Genomic DNA, 21,014 nt, shown 5'->3' with positions numbered 1-21,014 from the left:
CAATTCACAAGAAATGATAAAAAAAACTTACAAAATTACAGAGAAACCTCAAACAAATCAGTGCATCAATAACGTTGGTCAATGAGCTGATGGTGGAAGGGAAAACTTTCCTTTTAACAGGAAGACACTCCAGATAGAACCAGGCTCAGAGAGGAGCAGCCATCTGCCAAGACCATTTATGGGATTAGAGGAAAAAGAAGAAAAATGAGAGCACAGGGAGACAAAGACTAACACGAACTATACGGAAGAGAAGACACGAGTTAGTGATGTGCAGTTGTCGCATATAAATGCAGAAAGAACTGAACGAAGGGAACGTGCTCAACACATGGTGGGAGCAGACTGAGCTGACATCAGCCCGTGTCTGGATCATTCAGGAACATCTATTAGAGGCCTAACTATAAGATTTATCAAAAAGGAAAGTCTGTGGGCAAATCTTAAAAGTAGAGAGAAGGCCTGAACTGGGAACTAGTTTAACCGCCTGAAAGCTGACGGCTCTCCAATTCTCCTTATAGAAACTTTCAGAACCACAAGCAGGCCAGCAGTCAGAGAGCAAAGTGCCTTGTTGGGATAGCATGATACTATGAGGTGTTTGAGACATGTTATTGGTCCCAACGACACGTCCAGTGTTCATTATTTAACTGTTTCTCACTGCTCGACTGTTCTCTTTCCTCCTAATTCCACCCAGCTGAGGGAAACCTACACAAAAGTCAAAGCCTGTCTGAGGTTTGTTGTGTCTTTTTCCTGTCAAGTCTTTTCAGTGTCACCAAGCTCTCAAGGTGAGAGTATTGTTGCTTTTCTCTCTCTCCGTTTTAGTATGTAAAGTGCCCTGAGATGACACATGGTTTGATTTAGCTCTACATAATGCCTCTCGCAGGGGAGACTGCTGCAGTGTTTATGCGCTAGCTGAGTATTTTTGATACCCTGTCCTCTCCTCTTTTTTGTTGCAGACAAGACTGGCAGACGGCGCTGAACGGAGCCATTCGAATTAAGCATTTGAAGAGTAAATGTTGCTGGCGTCAGCTCAAAGCATTCTTCTGTGACATGTGCAGAACATACAGACAGGGTTAGGCAGAGGGGGTGGGGGGGGGTGGGGGCTCTTAATGCAGTGGTCAATGTGTTTTGCAGACAGCTTTGAATCTCCTCCACAAAATCATCCCCAAAAACAAAAATAAAAACTCTTGAGTGTTTATTTTTGTTCCACCCTAGGCCTTTCCTGGCTGTTACGAGCAGAAAAACTAGATTTTGACCAGTAATTGTTGACGTGCTAATATATGTCAGTGAAAAATCCCAGGCTATCATTCAGCTTAGTTTTTTAGCAAAATATCTTAACTTAACATCTGGAAAAGGAAACGATTCACTGCAGGGTCATGTGTTCTGTAAAAAAATTAATTAATTAAATAAAAAAATTGAGGCCACACAACTGGACAACTAATTGCCAAAAGCCAAAGTATGCAAATGTGATGCACTGCAGCTTACATGCTGATCCTCTGTAAATGTAAAACTGGAATGAATTGCACTGACAAGAGGCACAGCTTAAAAACACACACACACGAATAAAACAAGTTTGGGGAACATTTCTCTTATAACAAGAATGCAGCTGAAATGTTGAGATCTACATTTTGCTTCATGATTTGAAGCAGCTAAACACAGAAACAATGAAGCCCTGTAATCAAAAGCTGACAGTGCGGTTACCTCATAGGTAACATTTATCATTCTGACATCTAACCTAAGCTGTAAAGCAGTGGAAAAAAACAGAACTCACTAATTGTCCCTCGTAAACTTGTGCTTGTGAAAACACCTCAGAGTACAGTAGAGAAAGTCTGTAGGTCCGCGCATCCCTCTGTGTGTAGGTGTGTGTCTGTGTGTGTGGGCATGTTCTGGAGGTTTTAGGGTTTTAGAGGCGGGAGAGCGGTGAAAATCAAACCATCAGGAAGGGCATGAGGTCGAGTGTGCTGTGAGTGTTTAGCCCACAGCCATCCACGCTGCAGGACACTGTAGAACATGTGATGGGGATGATCGACCCCAGCGCCCACCCTCACTCGCCTGCAAACTGTCCTTTTGACCCAGATCTCCCACACCTTCTCCCTACGATTTTCTCCCTTCCTTTCTCTTTTATTCCCTCACTTTCCTCCACTCTCTTCGCCTTTAGTTGGATCCTGTTCCGGACCCCATTTACGGGCCCCTACGGACCCCGCTGATAACAGAGCTTTGAGTTTATGAAATGAGTCGGAGAATGCCACCTCTCAAGTTTGAAATCTCCACCGACTGTGCAAAGATGTAACCAGAAAAAATACATAATGATGGAAGGTGTGAGTCATTGTTTTTTGCTTGGTATGATAAAGAAAAGGGATAAAAGCACAGAGTGAGGAGAGCAGAGAATACACTCAGGATGTTCAAGAGGTAGTCTGTGCATGCAAACTCTTCCAGCGCGAGCACAATCAGAGTTTATAAATTTAGAAAAAACATGTTTTAACAAGAATGTTTGATCTAGACTTCCAACTAAAACAAATGCACTTCTTTTTCTTCTCCCAGGAAAAAATGAGAAAGGAAAAAAAGACCTGTCATGACCCCACATGTTATTTCCACGTCAGCTTCCTTGCAGTTAATTGTATCACGGCTGGATTCAAGTGGAAAGCCAGATTAAGAAGATAAGAGCAGGAGATGATGATAGATATATCTAGTTATGCTCAAAGATAAGGTGAGCATGAATATTTCATTTCTACATGTCCCACTTTGTCAGATTTGTGCTTTTCCTTTATGTTGTCTTGCTCTATAGAAGAAAGGCAGAGTTTGAATTAAAATGCTGTGATTATTTCGTTTGTATTTCAACTGCTGTGTGGCATTTCTTGGAACATGTCAATCACTAGTTTTTATTATTACTGTAGAATCTGTTTTCAATAGAAAACACATTACAGGATCCAAACCTCAGCTTTGCTATTCAGACTGTGATGAAAAATAATCCCAGCACTGTTGTGTACAAAAAAATGACAGGAGTCTAGCAATCTAGCTGCTTCCATAACATGAGTGAGAAGTGATGCTTTTATGTGATACAAAAATAAAACATCCGGGATGTTAAACTCACTTTTCACTGTGAGCCATGGACAGAGCACTTTGATCATAAATGAAATTCTCCTTTCTGTCAGTGTAAAGAAGTTTAACTACACATTTAATCCCTGAGATGTTTTAATAAAAGAAGTGTAGCTTCAACAGTATGTCTCATTTTTCACATTTTAAAAATGCTGAAATTGGAAGAAATCAGTGTGTAAAATTACACAAACACTTCCACAGACGGTCCTATTATCATGGAAACCTTTTGTTTTTCCTGGGAACCCACAGTAAAAAAAATCACACATTTCTAAAGTTGATCAAAAAAAAAAAAAAAACAAGAACTTTCTGTTACTTAATTGTTTATTAATTGCTTACATTAGTGCTGTATCAATTGTCTTCATCTCGACTCAACAAATCCTCCTTCCCCATCAGACTCTTGAACAGCTGACCTATTTTAACAGTAATAATCATTTTTGCACATCAGGTCATCTCTCGTATCAAACCAGCATATTAAGCTCTTTTGCACATAAATCTGTTTAATACTTTTGTCTCCATTTATTTATTCATGCTATTTGTATTTTATCTAGTTGTACATATTAACCGGCATCTGTGTGTGGACAGCAGAGAAAGAATCTCATTGTACAGAGAAATGCTTTTCTTTGTACACATGACAATAAACGCGTCGAATCTTGAATCTTCATCAGTATGAAAAACCAGAAAACTTATGAAAATGGTAATATCGCATCTAACGTTCACCTTCAGGACATTACAAACTTTAGTCTCATAGATTATGGAAAAGTGCATGAAAAGAACTACTCGCTGGCTCTCTGGTAACTTCTACACACACACTCACACAGGTACCATGTGTGCTGTAACAGGCAGTCATCCTGGCGTGTCTGCTCTGTCCATTGACCTTTTTAAGGTCACTCCTTCATCCCGGTACACGAACAGAGCTCACAGGTCACCAATGTGTTTAGCTGCACTGACAGTCTGATTAAAATCTTCAAGTTTGATATAAAAATGGCCTGTATTTGTATAGCGCTTTACTAGTCCCTAAGGACCCCAAAGCGCTTTACATATCCAGTCATCCACCCACACATTCACACACTGGTGATGGCAAGCTACATTGTAGCCACAGCCACCCTGGGGCGCACTGACAGAGGCGAGGCTGCCGGACACTGGCGCCACCGGGCCCTCTGACCACCACCAGTAGGCAACGGGTGAAGTGTCTTGCCCAAGGACACAACGACCGAGACTGTTGGAGCCGGAGCTCGAACCGGCAACTTTACGATTACATGGCGAACTCCCAACTCTTGAGCCACGATCGCCCCATATAAGACCATTTCAAAAGCAGAGCTCAAGGATGACGATGAAAATATTCAAGAGAATTCCTTTATAATGCTCCACGACCAACTACAAATGAAGCTCTTCAGATAAAAGGAAGCATCTGGCTTTTATGGGCAGATCACCAAACTACTTATTTTTTTCTTCCTCCAGGTGTTGTTTGGTAACATCAACAAGGTGATTGTGGCTTAATTATCCAAAATGAGAACAGGATTTCTACAACTAAGATCCAAAGTATGCTCGCAATTATTAGGCGTGCATTCGAGTAGACCAAAACACATGCAGCTGATGCAACAATTCAGAGTCCTTCTGCGTAAGAGCTATCTGTTGTGTGGTCAGCTAATGTGGATTCATGAAAGGGGAAAAGTATTAGCTAGCTCAAATTAGCTAGCTGAAAAAAGGAGCAAGAGAGGACATCTGCCAGGTGCTGTCTGAGGAAACCACCTTGGCATAGAAGAGTCTTTGGATGCAGTAAAGACATGTGAGATATTATGAATGGCTAGATTAAACAGTGCCTTGGAGAGGTGTGGCTTCTCGCCTCCATGCGGAATTCCTCACAGCACAGTCAGGCACCCTGTGCAAAAACAAAAAGAAGACGCAGAAGAGTAAGTTACAAAAGCCATAGGAGGGTATCCATCCTGCTGGATTATTCATCATCTCTCTTTCAGAATACCTGCATCCTTTTTGAAAGCCAAGAAAACCCAAAGAGCATTCAGTTTTCATGGGAGACCAAAGAATGACGTCATAGGAGAGCAGTACTGGGGTTACTGTGAAAAAAACTGTAAACATGTAAGAGGAAACCAGTAAGCGTTCACTCGGGAAAAAAACTGACAATGAAAAAATTAATGACTTGTTTTTAAAAAAGTCAAATTCTTAATGTCTCACATCCTGTCTTGTTTAGACTCGGGGAAACAAAATACATTCATCTGGAAACAGCTGGATGATCTCTTTTCTTTTCTCTGTTTTGAAGAAAGAGAAACGCTTTTTAATCATGTATTGATCATGTATTGATTTCTTACAGCGCCTCAGAGCAGAGAGACTTGAAAGGAAAAGGCAGTTTGTGGAAGTGTGAGTCCACAAATATCATCCACAGCCTCACGGACCTGTTTGGGATTTTTAAAGAAGACTGTGTGAGAAATCCGAGATTTCAGGTCAATCTAAAAGGACTCAGGTTCAAACTTTACACAATGTCCTCGGCTGCCAAGCTCTCTCACATTTCCCAAACATCTTTGTGACAGAAAACAAAGAGTTCTGATGTCTTCAAGATTAATGTCATGTATTGGTCAAAAATGGACAAAAAGCCTTATAACTGGAGGAATATATGACTCTTACAAGCACGGTGTGTATTGGCGACATATTGAAAGTACTATATAAAGATGTACATTTGACCTCTGACCTCTACTTCAAGGTCAGTGGATTAATCTGAAGGTCAAAGTGATAGTAATGCTATATAAAGCTGTGTTTCCTTGCGCCAATATTTATTTTTACAATCTAGGGATAGGGGTTAGTATATGGGAATTGTAATGCTACTTTTGACCTCTGACCCCTTCTCTGAGTTCAAATAAGGTCAAACTTTCATAAAATCAAATCAAATCAAATCAAATCAAATTTTATTTGTCACATACACAGTCATACACAGTACGATATGCAGTGAAATGCTTGGACAACTGCTCGTGACCTTAAAAAAAAAAAAGGCTATGAATAAGATAGGAAATAAATAAATAAATATGAAAATAAAAAAGGGGTAAATTTAACCAGGAAGGAATAAAATAAAATAAAATATAAAAAATTAAGTTAAGAATGAGATAACTGTACAACACAAATTAGAATGAAGGGTAATTTAACTGGGAAAGAATAAGATAAAATATATAAATTAAAGTTGAAAATAAGATAACTGTACAACAAAATACACAGTATAGACATATATAAACATATATAAGAATGTATGAGAAATATTAATATATATACACACACAAAAATGTCTTCACCTCATTTCACATCTGCCTTTTTTTCAAGTTGACCCAAAATGTTCATGTTGAGCTGGTCCTGGCAGATGTTTGCTTCTTGCTGAGCCTGGTTCTGCTGGAGGTTTCTTCCTGATAAAAGGGTTTTTTCCTTCCCACTGTCACCGAGCAGTTTTCTCTGTATTATTTTAAGGTGTTTGCCTTAAAGTATGATATTCATTGGGCTGACTGTTGTTTTTATTTGATGTTAAATTCAATTGAATTGAAATTAATAAGGTTAAGGGTTAAAAAGCTCAAGTTATTAGTGTCCAGTTATTTACTAATCAATAGCTATTATCCATTACCTACTCTATACAATACTGTTCCCAGTGATTGAGCCACCTTGGTGGAGGTTTGGCTCAATATATCTGCTAGATTTATGTTTCCTTGTCTATTTTATGCAGTGTGGCAGGTGTTTGACCTGTACAAAGCGGGGTCATGCCTGGCCCCTATAAGTCTATCTGACTTTAGAGCCTGCAAATGCTCTTAACACATCAGAAGAAAGGCCAAGAAGGTCTTAACCTTTTAGGTGGTTGAAGTGTGGGTCAGGAGGTTTGGTTCGATGTTGTGAGCTTGTTATTTTTTTTTTTTACATATGTTATTTTTTACACACATACACACACACACACACACACACACACACACACACATATATATATATATATATATATATATATATATATTTTTTTTTTTTTTTTAAGGCATAAATCTGATCTATCTGACAGCTATATATTGACTAGTAAAAGTCAGAATGCTATGATCAATCTTGCAGGATATATAGTTATTTTAATAGATATCTAGCATTAGAAGGCATGTAGTGGGGGGGAAACTTGGATGTGCACATTTAAGCACATGACACGTTTACTGCATAACTTAACAATGCACAGATGGGTCAGGACCTGACGGTAAATAATGTTTCATGTTCTACTGCAAACGGTGCAGGTCAGCTGTAACACAGATTTCAGGGTTTTGGTTTTTTTTTGAATGCTTGGTAATAAAGCTACCCTCCTTTGGATGGACCGTGTGCTCCACCTGAGCTGTCAGATATATCTATGACACGGACGTTTACTCTGTGAAAAGCGGCAGAATTTCATATTCCCCAGAGAATAAGTGAAGGAGAAAGGTGGAAATGAAATAGAGAGACACAGGGCAACTATCGCATAGGAAAGAATAATAGAGAGAGCAAGAGGACACATTCAGGTGCACGATATGTACTGTAAGAACTGATGAAGATGGTCAGATAGATGGACTTACGTGTTCTTGAATTCAGTCTATTTAATCACTTTTGCTCAGTTATAGTTGAATATTGTATGTAAAATTGGTTGTATTTAAACCATTGTGAATGAGTTGTTGGCCTATAATCTGTCAAACACATTTCAATAAAGAACACTGGGGTTAGAATCTGCAGTTTTGACAAATTGACTTTTGCATATCTTTTATATATGCAGGTAAAAACAAGTGTCTTTTTCAAGCAAGATGAGATGACAGAAAATGCAAGACATTGACACAAGCATTGCATATTTTATAAAGATATCTTAAGTGGCCTAAAATGCACTAGGTATAATAACGCAGAGTCAGAAAGATACTTGCAAAACAGGTAATTTTGTGTATATATCCCTTTGAATATCCTGTTCCTTTTTATATTAAATGAATAAATAATAATAAATAAAACCAAACAGAAACATCGACATTCACTATTTGGAACACGTTCACCTTCTGGCACTACACCTCAGCTGGAGACCTCCCTTTTTTAAGCGGTACGGAGGCTGCAGTTGTCAAATGTCTCCAGCAGATGGCAGAAATTCTCTGTCAAAAAGAGGAAAATGGAGCTTAAACAACAGCCCATTAATTGTATTTAATTACATAATAACTGTGGCTGAGTATATTATACAGAAACAATTTTAACATTAAAATAAACTCCAAATACTGAAAGACTTTGACGGAAAGATTATTTTCTTTTGGTCGAATTGCAAATTACCACCAGCCTGCTAGGAAATGGCTTCACGACAGGCTTTACGACACCATCTACTCGCTTTACAACTGTTTTGGAGGCTCATTCAAAATGGAGTAGATCTTGAAGAAGTTAGGGTCAGCGGATCTAGCTTCATTTTCGCGTGGGTTTTACAGCAATATCTCGTTCCTTAATAGAATATTTGTAGCCTCAGAAAAATGACAGAAGAAAAGAAGACGGGCTCTTTGGGGTTCTTCTCGAGCTACGACGATTTGAGCGACAGCAGCAACGACAGCGATTCGGACGACCAGGAGGGAAGCCGAAAGAAGAAAGCGGGGACCGAAGCCGAGGGGAGCGCTCGGTCCTCTCTACCGGGAACCAAGCGAGATGCCGGCGGAGCTCCGTTACCCAAACCCGACGAGCTGTTTCGCTCCGTGTCCAAACCCACTTTCCTCTATAACCCGCTGAATAAGCAAATAGACTGGGACAGCCTGACGGTCAAAGCCCCGGAGGAGGTACAAATACATGTTGAGCTGCGGTTAATATGACCACAGCAAGCACGCTCTGATGTGCTAGATGAGTGTAAACACTGTACAAGCCACAATTAGCAGATTATCGGCTTGACCTGTGCTAGCTCAGGCTGCCCAGTAGTGGCCGCTGTTTCTTTGCTAGCTGATGCACACAGTGTAGCTCTATCTGCCGTGGTTGCCGAGGTTTAGAGACGTTATCAGACTTTTGTAACGATATTGATATGTACAGGCTGTGCAGAAGTATTGAGCCATACTCATTTCCTCATAATTTACTTCCATAGAGCCTTTCTAAGTGGTCTTCAGCAATAGTTCTTCCAAACAAGGTGTGTCATAAGCGGATGAACCAATCTTGTGTCTACAGTTAACAGACAATTTGGCAAAGAACCGATTTTAAATAGATTTTTTAGGCACTTTTTTACGATCAGCCTGTTGAAAAACCATATTATTTGTTAATTTCTTCGGATGACCCTATGAAAATGCCAAAGAGTGCACAGGTTGACAGTATAAAATAGTATCTTTGCACCAATAAGGTGATTACCAAAGAGCTAAAAATGTGATGGCATGGTTTGCAGAGTGTTGTTAAAAACTCTGTGGAAGCTGAGGCCACTCAAATAAGTGGCAAGTCTAACAAAACAAAAAAGAAAGGCATTATCTACAGCTGATGAACTGTATCTGAAAATCAAGTTCTTAAGAAGTAGGAAAACAAATCCAGCAAGGGCCTGACATAAGACCTGAGAGATAAATCTGGCTCTGTAGTTGGTCAGAAATGGTCTCAGTGGAAGGGTTGCTGTCAAGAAGCCATTCTTAATGAAGGAAAGTAGGAGAAAAGGTTGAGGTTTGCCAGATTACACAAGAACTGGACTGAAAAACAGGGAGGGATGAAAGTACATTTGAAAATCTTGGTTTAAACTGGAGGTGGTCAGGAGAGAGGTACAATAGTGACTGTCTACAGTCATTTACAGTCATAACCATCGTGTTTTGAAGTGGACTTCAAGAAACCTGAAAAACTATCCTTTTAGGCTACTTAAAGAATTTAAAAGGAAGCTAAAGTTGTCTAATATTGATGCTTTTCAGCATCGTTTTTGACTTGCATGCCGTATTTTCATTTGTGTTTGCACATGTTCCAATAAATCGCTGTAAATCTTTTGCAACATCTAAAGAATTGAGGTGTAGCTTGAGACTTTTCCACATGTGTGATCTCATTGTGGTGCATGGAAGATGTTTTTCTGTCTTCTCTCTTTGCAAGTGAATGAGGCCAATAGAAACAATGTTAGGAAGACTTTTCATTATAACGTAGTGCAGTACAGCAACACCACAAGCCATAACCTCAGTGTTAACAAGTCAATATATATCTACTGTGAACATTATAAAGTGATTGAGTGATTCACATATTATAATAGTTATATTTCTTGTTTATTTTAAAGAGAATTTACTGTCTTGCATCTTTTATGGAGACTAGCTATGATCACCTTTGCTGTTTGACTTTCTCTAAACCAATTTTCCACTTTTTTTTTTCCTTGAAGGCTGCCAGAGAATTTAAGCCATGGAAGACAAATGCCGTGCCCCCGCCTGAAAGTTACACTGCAGAGCCAGAGAAGAAGAAAGGACCTCCCCCTGGAATGGACATGGCTATAAAGTGGTCCAATGTGTACGAGGACAACGGCGAAGACGCACCGCAAGCTTATACAGGCAAAGCTCGTTTTCTACCTGAAGAAGAGCAACCCTCAGACTCTGGTGAGTTTCAGTTTTATTCTCCTCATCCTTTTATACCGTTGTGCAATACCCACGGGCTTTAAAATCCCAATAAATTTTGATGTGTATTTAATCCTATGTTATTTGATACTTTGGCAAATTAGCAAGAAAGTATGAACTTGTGATAAGCAAAAGAACTACATGGAAATGAAACAAGGGCAATACAGTAGATACTAGAGGTGAACATTGAGTTAACGTTTTCAATATGTTGATTTTCAATAAGTTGTGTGAGGATTTTTGGATTTCTTCAGAGAAGAGCTGGAAATTAACAAAGATTTATTTGATTTGCTGCCACAAAAATGTGAAATAAATAATACCAAAAACTAAATAAAAGTATCAGATTATAAATGTAAACATCTGTTTCAGGCCATATATGTAACGAATGAGTGCACTACAGTAAAATAATGAGGGCGTTTGCTCTGCTTTCTGCTCTGCACCTGCTTGGAAAATGTGGACTTGTTTATTTAAACAATGTGCTGTTGAGAAATAATAATAAAGTTTATGTTTTACTCTCCGTCCCTCTACAAAATCTCAAACCCATCCAACTCGTCATCTGCTGATCAGATGAGGAGTCAGAGAAGCCAGGGCTGTCTGCCAAGAAACGGCGAGTGGAGACCTTCCAGCAGAAGGAGAAGAGGAAGAGGGACTTTGGACAAGCCACGTCTGACAAGAACTTTGTTGAAGAAGAGAAAAGGATCCTCAGGCAAAAGATTGAGTGAGGACCAAACTTTCTGCACCCAGGAAATTGTCTGCAATTTAAATCTTTTCCATCAGCAGGGAGCATTCACTGCATTAGAGCATGCAATCATAGAGCGTTGTTTTATCTGTATGTACATGTTATAATTTGAAGCAGTAGTTTGTTTTTTCAAGACTGTGAGCACATAAGAATTTTTTAATTTGATTCAGTTTGCAACATTGTTAACAGTGCTTAAATTTATCAGACCAGCTGCCATAAGCTCAAGAACATCTGTCAAAAACTTGTTTAAAGCTCAAACTTGTTGTAGTTTTTTAGACAAATGACAAACTGAATTCACACTTTTATACCCAAATCTGAGCCGGCACACTGAACTACAATAACAAGTCAGAAATGATCGATCCCGCTACTAGGCCCAAATTATAAACCTCTAACACCATTGTTTCTGTTCAGGAGTGCAACTTTGAGGTGGCATCTTAATCAAAAATAATAATTTACTGTTTTTTTTCTGCTTTTCAGTAAAACAGTTTGAAAATTGCTGGAAAAAATAGTTATGTATTTAGCACTAAAAATATAATTCAGAAGATGGATTACCTGTTACAGAAACATAAAATGATTTTGGTAATTCCAATATCGTTCATTTGGGGGAGCTGTGGTATAAGCCTTACACTGGGTAGTGGTCTAATAAATCTTTTAAGCACTGTATATCATGTAATATCAAAAAACATCATTTGATGGCCCCACTGCAAAGGCTAAAGGCTAACAGCTGTGATTTTGGACTTAATAACAAGCTAACGGGGTATTTTAAAGGCACAATGATAAAGGATATCACAGATGTACAAAAGTGATCATTTCCAAACAATTAACGTTGTGAGATTGTTCTTGTTTGACTCTGCTGGACTTCAATTATCGTTTTTAGTCATAGCCATTAGGCCTGAAGGCCAAAACATGTTGACCTGTAAGTGTGTTTACTTCCTGTTTTATAAATTTAATTAAGTATAATAACAGTGATGTTTGGCTGTGGTGGGTAACTTGGTCTGTACTTTGTTTTGTGTTGTATACTCACTGCCCATTCACCACCAAAATATGATTGTGTGTTGTTCTTTGAAATCTGAAATTGCACCATTCCCCCGTTTTTCCTGCTTATGGCCACTAGATGTCGCCTTTAGGCTACACTGAAACTCCATCCATGTTTATGGCGAGGTCAGCTGTGTGACTGCATAAATGCTGGCTGCTCAAATTACAATCAGGAGCTGTGTATATATGTCATGTCTGTCAAAAAGGGAGTGGTAATCTTTGATTTGGAAGTTTGTGTCGTCTCAGTTTTCTTGAGGTGCTTGTTCCATTCAAACTGTTGATTCAGTGTCATGTACCAGGGACTACAACAGGAAATAACCTCCTACATGTTTATTTAGACAACGTCGAGTATTGGAACAAGTATTTCTTTGTGGATCTTTTATTTCTTCCAGCAATTCTCTGAATTCAGTGTGAACCGTTACGGTATATTTATAGCTTTCTGGGCAACATAAACCATTGAGGCAATAAAATTGTTTATTGAAAAGAGTTATTTAACTTTTAAGTTGCAAAGTCTGTTTATTTATTGAATAGCTTATTTGTTTCTTTTTTAGCCATTAAGTTTTTTAGATTTGTGTTATCAAAGCAACAGACTGTAAAACTCACAATCCATTTTTTAGGTTCCTGTGGCCGTTGGAGTAAATATAATGGTTTTCTGAGAATTGGAGGAAAAAAGTTTCCACTTTGCAACAGTTTAGTGATCAGAGGAATTCCTGGTCTATCTGTCATCATGGGTTGACATGAAATAGTGGTGAATATGCTTCTGATAAAATTCCAGCCTCCAGGTATGTGCCTGGCCTTGTCTGAAATGTGTACCAGGGCCTGCAGAACAGCAGCGATGAACTGATTTTTATCAGCTGTATTTACGCACAAATAACCCCTCTCTGTACTGACTGAATGAGCAAAGACCAGCGAGGTCATATCCATCAGTGTTTAGGAATTATTCATCTCATTGTCAGTCTAGTAGCTGGAAATTTCCCAGGAGATGGATATTTTGCAATGCGTTGCCTTTAGAAATATAATTCCAGCTTAGTTTTTGTGAGGTTTTTTTGATGCTGTTGAATTGTTTCTGTCTTTGATATGATATCCGCAGCATTCTTTGACTTGAGCCTCTTTGTCTTATAGAGATCATTTTACCACAGGAAAGCATTTTTCATCCCGCCAGAAGCCACACATGGCTAACCTTATCCTCTTATCTTTAATGAAAGAGAACATATTAGTGTTATGTTACACACTTTTAACAAAAACAGAATGAATGCAGCAAAACGTCACTTAAAATTCTCAATATCTAAATCGCATTTTAAGAATATAACATTTTGTGGTCATTTGAAGGAATAAAACAGTACTAATGTAAAGTTAAATTGCAAGAGATTTCCAGTTACGGCTGTTCCCTGGATCACTCTGCTCATTGTGGAGTGTGTGTCACTCTAACCTTAGATCACTCTTGACACATTTACTGGAAGGTCAAGACCTCATCATGACCACTGAGTATTCAGGGGCCTTTACTAAGCTGGCTTCCAGCAGCTGCTGCTACCTGACTTATGACATTTTCACACTGTCAGCACAATGTAGCAGCTTGTATGTAAATGTAACCATGGCTGCTGTCTGGTGCTGCTGGGAAATTGGAGCCAATGAGAGAAAGAATACACCTAACAGCAGCTAAATGCAACTTCACATGTACAGTATATATACCAGGTTCATTATCTTATGATTGGCATGATAGCACGGTGCACGGTGGTTGCTTTTTCTTTTCTTTTCTCTTTTTTTACACAGACACGCAATAAAAGACATCTCAGGCTAACTGATATTGTAGCTGCATGGTCTAAAATATTTTATAATAGTTTATCCATTAGTTGTGACTGCTCGTGACAACAGAGGGAAAGTAAATTTCCTTTTAGGAGTTGTAAATGTCTAGAGAAATTTATCGCAATCCTTCCATTACTTGTTGAGATCTTTCACAGTTGACCAAAGCTGTGGACTGACTCACTTTTCCATCCACGGTGTCATGCTGCTATAGTGGCAGACTTTATGGTTTTATTTACACTCTCCACACCATGCTGGTCAACACACTCACCAACGTCCCTAAAATCTCCACTCATCCCTGGATGTTTTCTAGAGGCAAACAGCTGCTTTTCACACCAACAATCGGGTGTGGCCAATTGTGTCAAACAGATGTTCAGTAGAAGAGAAAATCTCCTAAGACTTGGGAAACAAATACAATTTTCTGCCTTGATCTGAAGTAAAGTCCTGTGCAAAAACCGTGAGCTATCCCTCATTTCTTTATGGGCAAAAACCTGGCCATATCTTGCATGGTCTGCAGTATGTCTTTAAAAAATTAGGAAACTAAAGTGAAGTGAAGTGGAAGACAGAAGAAGAAGTGGTAGGCATTAAGAAAATCTATCTACAGCACATGAATAGTTTGTCAAAGTCAAGTCCTTAAGGAAGGGGAAAAATCCACCAAACACCTGAGATAGAACCCAACAGATGCAGCAAGGCCCTCCTGTTGATTCATCTACTGTTTGCCAAAGACTCTTCAGAATTGGACTCAGTGACAGGGTGGCTGTCAACAAGCCATTCTTAGTGAAGGGGAGAAAAGGGCTGAGGTATGCCAGATCACAAAAGAACTAGAAATCATGGCAACAGGTCTTATGGAGTAATGAATCTTAAATTTTACATTTTGGTTCAAATCACCATCACTATGTACAGAGGAGGTCAGGATTACTTCTATGAATCACCACCTTACCATAGTGGTGCCATTTGTTTAACCCTGTGATCCCAGGTGCTATGTAATTGACGTTTCCCCCCTCGTAGTCTTCCAAGGAAAATTGGTCCTATGTAAGAGTCCAGGCTTTGCTCCACTCTGGCGTAAGGCCTGGGGAGGGAGCACAAGGCAGAGGACCTGATGAATAGTCCTTAGCCCATGGAGCTGGTTGGGCATAATCTGAAGAGGCAACATGTTTGATCAGGATACATGACAGGCTCAGCATGTCAAAACATGTAGCCAGGGTGCACTGGGAACATCTGGCCTAGGCTCCAGTTCATGAGATTTTCAGCTTCTACCTCCAGCAGACCTTTCTAAGCATTCCAAAGGAGGTTTGGGACACCAAGTCTGAATGGGCCGTCTTCCACACCTTGATTGCTTAGGTGGCTGTGCACAGCTATGGTTAAAGGATGGTTGGTGCCTGCCATGGTTGTAATCCCCAAACCAGATGATGGAAACTGGAGGTGGACGGAACCATCAAGCTGAGGAAGTCTGTGGGACTCCAAGGCAGCTGACAGGTACTAAGTACAGCTCTGGCAGTAGCTGAAACAAAAACTCAGGTGTTTGAGGAGTTGGATGAGGCCTCGAAGTGATTCTGTCAAATGGTCAGGTGACTTGGAAGGTGAAAGCAGTGCTCTATTCACACTGTGTACAGTGGGAGTGGTCTCCTGTTGACTTCAGCTGAGGATACAGATGGACGACAAAAGGAATACTTCAAGGATTTTCTCAATGCCACTAATTACCTTCTGTAGAGAAAGCAACAGGAATGAGGGAGATGACTTGCCCCATCACTACCAACCACAGGTTGTGGTGAAGAATAAGGGTTGCCATACCAATTATTGACTCCTAAGTTTGTTAGAATTGTACAGATGATGTTTCGCCTTATTTCCATGGATGGTTGCCCATTTCCATGAATCCCTGCAACCATTCCTCATTTCCTAAAAAAAAGTATAAAGAAAAGATGTGTGGCTCAAAACATTTACACATTAATGTACATTTGGATCACATTAATGATTAATATTAAATTGTTGAAAATATATACTTATAGAGAAAACTATGAAAGAGCAAAATTATTGCTTTACTCTGATCAGGCTTTATCTGTTATAAACCACGGGGTCTTTTCTCATAGCGTGAGCACGGGGTGGTCAGACTGTAACATAATATTGCAGTTTACAGTAACATTGTGGTACTGACCACTGATTGCAGTCGAATATTTCCAAAAGATGTTTGAAGCTTGAAAAAAAAAAGTTCCATTCCTTTATACCACCAAGAACATCTGTGAAGGATTTTAGAGAAGAGCAGTGTCATCAGACAGACAAATAAAGGTTACAACTGCAGAGTAGAGAAGGACAACAACGGCATCTGAAAAACTAAAAGACGTGGGATTCTTTTATGGGTTGAGACTCAAACAAATAAACTGCCACAATACACAAGCAAAGCTGTCATTTAAGTTTATAGAAAGATTATTTTTCTGCTAAAACATTGGATTGACTAAAGAAATTGAAAATATATTTAGCTTCCAAGACACTGAGCACCATCTTAACTCAAGTGTAGAACCTTGAATGAGAGATAATACAGCTTGGATAATATACAGTGATTCTGTGCTGGATCTGACAGAGTGAGCATGACAAGACGGCCGTGAAGCTGTCAGGGACAGGAACGTACTTTCACACTTCTCCAGCGATAGCGAACAGTAGCAGAGATAAGAAGACTGAGCTCTTGTCATGATAAATGTCAGAAGTTGTCTCTTGATAACGACGCGGAGCAGACACCAAAGACAGCCCAGTCTCCCCAGTCTCTCTCTGTTTGTGTGTGTGTGTGTTTGGGGGGTGCTATCTATGGGTATCCTATCATTTTGGCCATTTGTCCTTAATTCATCCAATCAGACCAAAGCCAGTTTTTTTTTTCTTCATTCATGATTGTGCTTTTTTTCTGTGTGAATATTGTGTAAGTATGTCTAAACACATGTATTAACCACAAAGCGCTGGTCTGTTGTGACACTGTGTTCTACTTACAAGACAGGTTAGCAAAACTTTTTGTTTTTAGATTCAGTTCAATTTCATTATGTTTATCGTATCTTTAAGGCAGCTTGTGTGGTCACTCTCCTCAATATGTATATATCCAATAGTATTTCAGTCAATATCTCAACTGTTTCAGTCAGGTTAATGTCCGATAAGAACTTATTTATGTTCCAGAGAAAGTATCAGGAGATACTAAAGGCTTATATTTACACCAACCAGTTCACAGATACTGTCCTTTTATTGTAGCGTAATTAATAGTTTATAGTTCATAATGATTGTCCCCAGCTTGATTGCACAGATGCATCACTTCTGTGGATGTTTTCATCATTTCAAGCTTAAAACCAGCTTAATGACTCTCTGGTAACAATGAAGCTCTTAGCTTAGCTTAGCATAAAGACTCAGGAGAGAAGAGGGGACAGTCAACCTGGCTCAGTCCAAAGATTAAAGGGTCTTCTGTTTGATCTTTCTATAAACTAAAGTATATACCAAGCAGTTTAGCATTTCCCAAGATCGCTTTTTCCCAGCCAAAGAAGTTGAATTATTTATTTGTTTCCACTGTAAAATGACCCTTTTAATTTACTCTTGATTATCTCATAAAAGAGCATCTAATTAGTGTATAAATGGATTTTCCACCCTGACAACAATTAACTTGCGTTTTATGGAACACAAGGTTTTGCTTATCGAACATGATTAAAGCTGCAATATGCCCACAACTTTGACAAGACTGTGCTGCGGATATAATGAAGCATAAAATAAACTGTAAAGGAATGCTTGTGACAATGTTGTGATTCTCTGAAACGTAAAGCTGCAGCCTCTTGGCACTGCAACTCTGACAGGGAGCATCCAGCCTAATTTATACCCTGAGAAAGGCTTCTGTCCAAGGGCATAAATTTAGCTGCGGTGTGCACTGAAAAAAAAAAGAGGGGGAAGGCCCATAAACAGGCTGGGACAGAGAGAGCGAGAGAGAGCCAGAGACACGGAGAGAGGAAACAATGGGCAGCCATCAGGAGGAGAGCCCCAACAGCTGCAAAGCTCTGAATCCCAACACACGCTCGCGTGCATGCGCAAATGTGCGTGCACATACACACATATATGCACATTCAATCCTTTTATTTTCCTCACTCTGCCGCACACACACACACACTTACACATTCACTTTTCTTCCTGGTACGCTCTCTGGCCAGGCCTTCTGAAAAGAGGCCAGCTAAGCAGATGTTCTGCTACTGCCTTCACAATAGGCACAAGTAACTGGTGGAGGCAGAACAGAAAAAGGTCAACAAACGTTCTCCATTCCTCCTGCACTGTCGAGTCAGCGCGCTGAGCAACCCGTAACACGTGCTTTATTTTGGGTTCCTTTGAATCTGCTTTAATTCATTGTGTGAAGCACTGTGGTGGGATAAGGCTCTACATATCTGCAGTGTCATCAAATTGAGTGAAGAAAAAAAAACAATAGTGTGCTTGTCTTTTTTCTGCCCTACTTTCTGTCATTTCCTTAACCAGTTGGATGCTGTAGATTTAGAAAATGCTACGGAAACAGCAGGTGCTGTTCATATTTAAGACAGATTTGGTGCTAGAGTAAGTATTTATAACTGTATGATGGAAATTGCCTTAATTAAATGGCAGTGCCTATGTTTCTGATTATGTCAGAAAATACAATGCAGTGTATGTTTTTTCACTGTTTGTGAAGACAGGCAGATCGTTATAGCCCTGCTCATTCCAGACGGCCCCCTATGAGCAAGCACTTGGCAACAGTGGTAAGGAAAAACTCCCTTTTAACAGGAAGAAACCTCAGGAAAACAACACACTGTGGAGGAGAGCCAGAGCTTAATAATAACTAATGATTAAGTGGAGAGCGCGGTATAAACACAAGAAGACAGAGACCAGCAGAGACATATAACAGGCATCACTTATTATTATATGGTCATATTATTAGAGGGGTGGGCAGTGTGACATCCAGACCAGTAGGCAGACCGTTGAGATCCAGTATGATCGATTTATATAATGTTTTCTAGTTACATTTTTTTAAAAGGCTATATCTTCTTAGTCTAATTTGTGTGTTCATAAGTTTTATATTCAATGCATGGGTCACTAGAGGTGAAACAGTAACCAATATTATAGTAATACATTACTAAATTGAAACAAATCTTTAAAAGTACTGCTAAAACTTTGATATTTCCATCCCTTTTTCTTCTCAGTAAAATTAACTTTTTAACATTAGCTCATGCCAAATAATGCCGGCTACTTTTCACTATTTTCTGACTCAGTGCAGATCAAATGATGACCCAAATAATCATTAATTAAGTTACTGAGTAACAGATAATCATCTTCTGCATTCCAGTCTCACACTGCTGTGCCTACGGGCAGCCAGTGCTGCTGGTACAAAGGAATCAAAAGCACATTTCGAAGAATGCGAGACATTTTAAATATGAAAATTGCACTAATTTGTCACAAAGAAGAGATAGCTCATGCCCTGAAGTGAGCCCACTGAATAACTCCTGCCCTTCTTTAAAGTTCAGAGGTCTGCATCCTTTGCTGTGCTTCTAGCTTCTTATCCCTAACCCCCCCTCATCTGTCTCCTGCTTTCTCTTTAGCTCTCTTTCAAACACAAACACACAATATGCAGCCTGCAGGTTTTGACCTGTAAATAACTGCCCAGACAGGGTCTAGTCAGTCAGTCGGGGAGGCAGGCCGAGGCGTCAGGGCCTACGCGGCTCCTGCAGGGCCATAACAGATGCTTATCATGTTTTAGTGAGGGTAGTGGAGGTGGGTGGAGGGGTGCGTGAAAGTGTGGACGCTGGGGCCCTGCTGATGAATGGCTCTGACAATAAATGCCCTCAATCATGGGTAGACTTTAGAAAACAGAGGTGCAGTGATGCCAAGAGGCTTACAATGGATTCAGATCCAGTCAGTGTGTGTGTGCAGGAGGGGGTATGAGCATGTCTTAAAGGGAGGGGTATATACAGAGCGCATGTGCACTTATACACCCACTGCAGCTTTTCAGCAGCTCATCCTCTTGCACATTCCAAGTAGAGGCAACAGCAAACAAACGGCTTAAGGTTGAAGTCAAGTATGTTTCATTCCTTTCACTGCGGTTTCGGCTGCTTTTAAGACACGGGTTGTCCTGCGAGCAGGGACAGGGGTTAGATGCGAGGTCAAAGAGGAGAGGATTACAGAAGATACACTTCAGATAAAAGTGTCAGTCCAGTAATCGGCAGTGATTTATCATCAGGCAGGCCAGGCTATTTACGTTGGCATCATTTTGAGGATAAAAAAAAGGGATTGTGTGTGTAAAGGTAAAGATAAAGTAATGAAAAGACAAGTTCCCCATTACACACGCGATCCTGCTCATTTTTAAAGAGTAACCCTGTGTGGCTACCTCATCACCATCTTCTTAAGCTTAGTGTTTTTCCCTTTTCCCTCTCTCTTCGCAGAGTGTCAAGCACATTTTTCCCATGAGATGAAAGTTGTTGTTTTCCCTGCTGTTTGCTGAAATGCCTTCACAGCTACCAGCGAAGGCGGTAATTTGAAGTCCTGGCTCACTGCTCTCCAACTGAATTTAATTCACATTTTGGGGACAAATATGTGTTGAATTTTAGCAGAGAGGCAGGAGCTCCCGAGAGCTGCGCTTCACACCCCATCACCCGCGCCGTGGCTCTGCACGTAAAGCTTAAAACGCTACAATTATACGCATGTATTACCAAAACGGAGAAGTTCTGTGATGTGTGGAGCCATACTCGTGTTTAGATGCAAAGCACATTTGCAGCTTCATTCCAAGGAGTTTGTTTGTTTCACTACATTTAGTTTATGGCAACTCTTACCAAGATTTACAGTTTGTC

At 39.8% G+C, this 21,014-nt stretch overlaps 1 protein-coding gene across 1 annotated transcript; it reads left to right on the top strand.

Moving 5' to 3' along the window:
• The first annotated feature begins 8,443 nt into the window (after window positions 1-8,443).
• c17h1orf52 (chromosome 17 C1orf52 homolog) lies at window positions 8,444-12,894 on the top strand. The gene is made up of 3 exons (XM_006803995.3): window positions 8,444-8,861; window positions 10,400-10,610; window positions 11,193-12,894. Exons 1-3 carry the CDS (start codon window positions 8,565-8,567, stop codon window positions 11,345-11,347), a joined length of 663 nt encoding a protein of 220 aa, XP_006804058.1. The 5' UTR covers window positions 8,444-8,564; the 3' UTR covers window positions 11,348-12,894.
• Window positions 12,895-21,014: the final 8,120 nt, after the last annotated feature.

Source organism: Neolamprologus brichardi, chromosome 17 (assembly GCF_056152115.1).
Source record: "Neolamprologus brichardi isolate AB-2024 chromosome 17, ASM5615211v1, whole genome shotgun sequence".
Taxonomy (NCBI): domain Eukaryota; kingdom Metazoa; phylum Chordata; class Actinopteri; order Cichliformes; family Cichlidae; genus Neolamprologus; species Neolamprologus brichardi.
The sequence above is the reverse complement of the archived record's forward strand: the minus strand, read 5'-3'. Positions and strand labels throughout refer to the sequence as shown.

Excerpts from the sequence above, each read along its gene's own strand:
- c17h1orf52 (XM_006803995.3), top strand. The coding sequence starts at position 8,565 with ATGACAGAAGAAAAGAAGACGGGCTCTTTGGGGTTCTTCTCGAGCTAC. Across the intron at positions 8,862-10,399 it reads CGGTCAAAGCCCCGGAGGAG|GCTGCCAGAGAATTTAAGCC; the intron begins GTACAAATACAT and ends TTTTCCTTGAAG. Across the intron at positions 10,611-11,192 it reads AGAGCAACCCTCAGACTCTG|ATGAGGAGTCAGAGAAGCCA; the intron begins GTGAGTTTCAGT and ends TCTGCTGATCAG.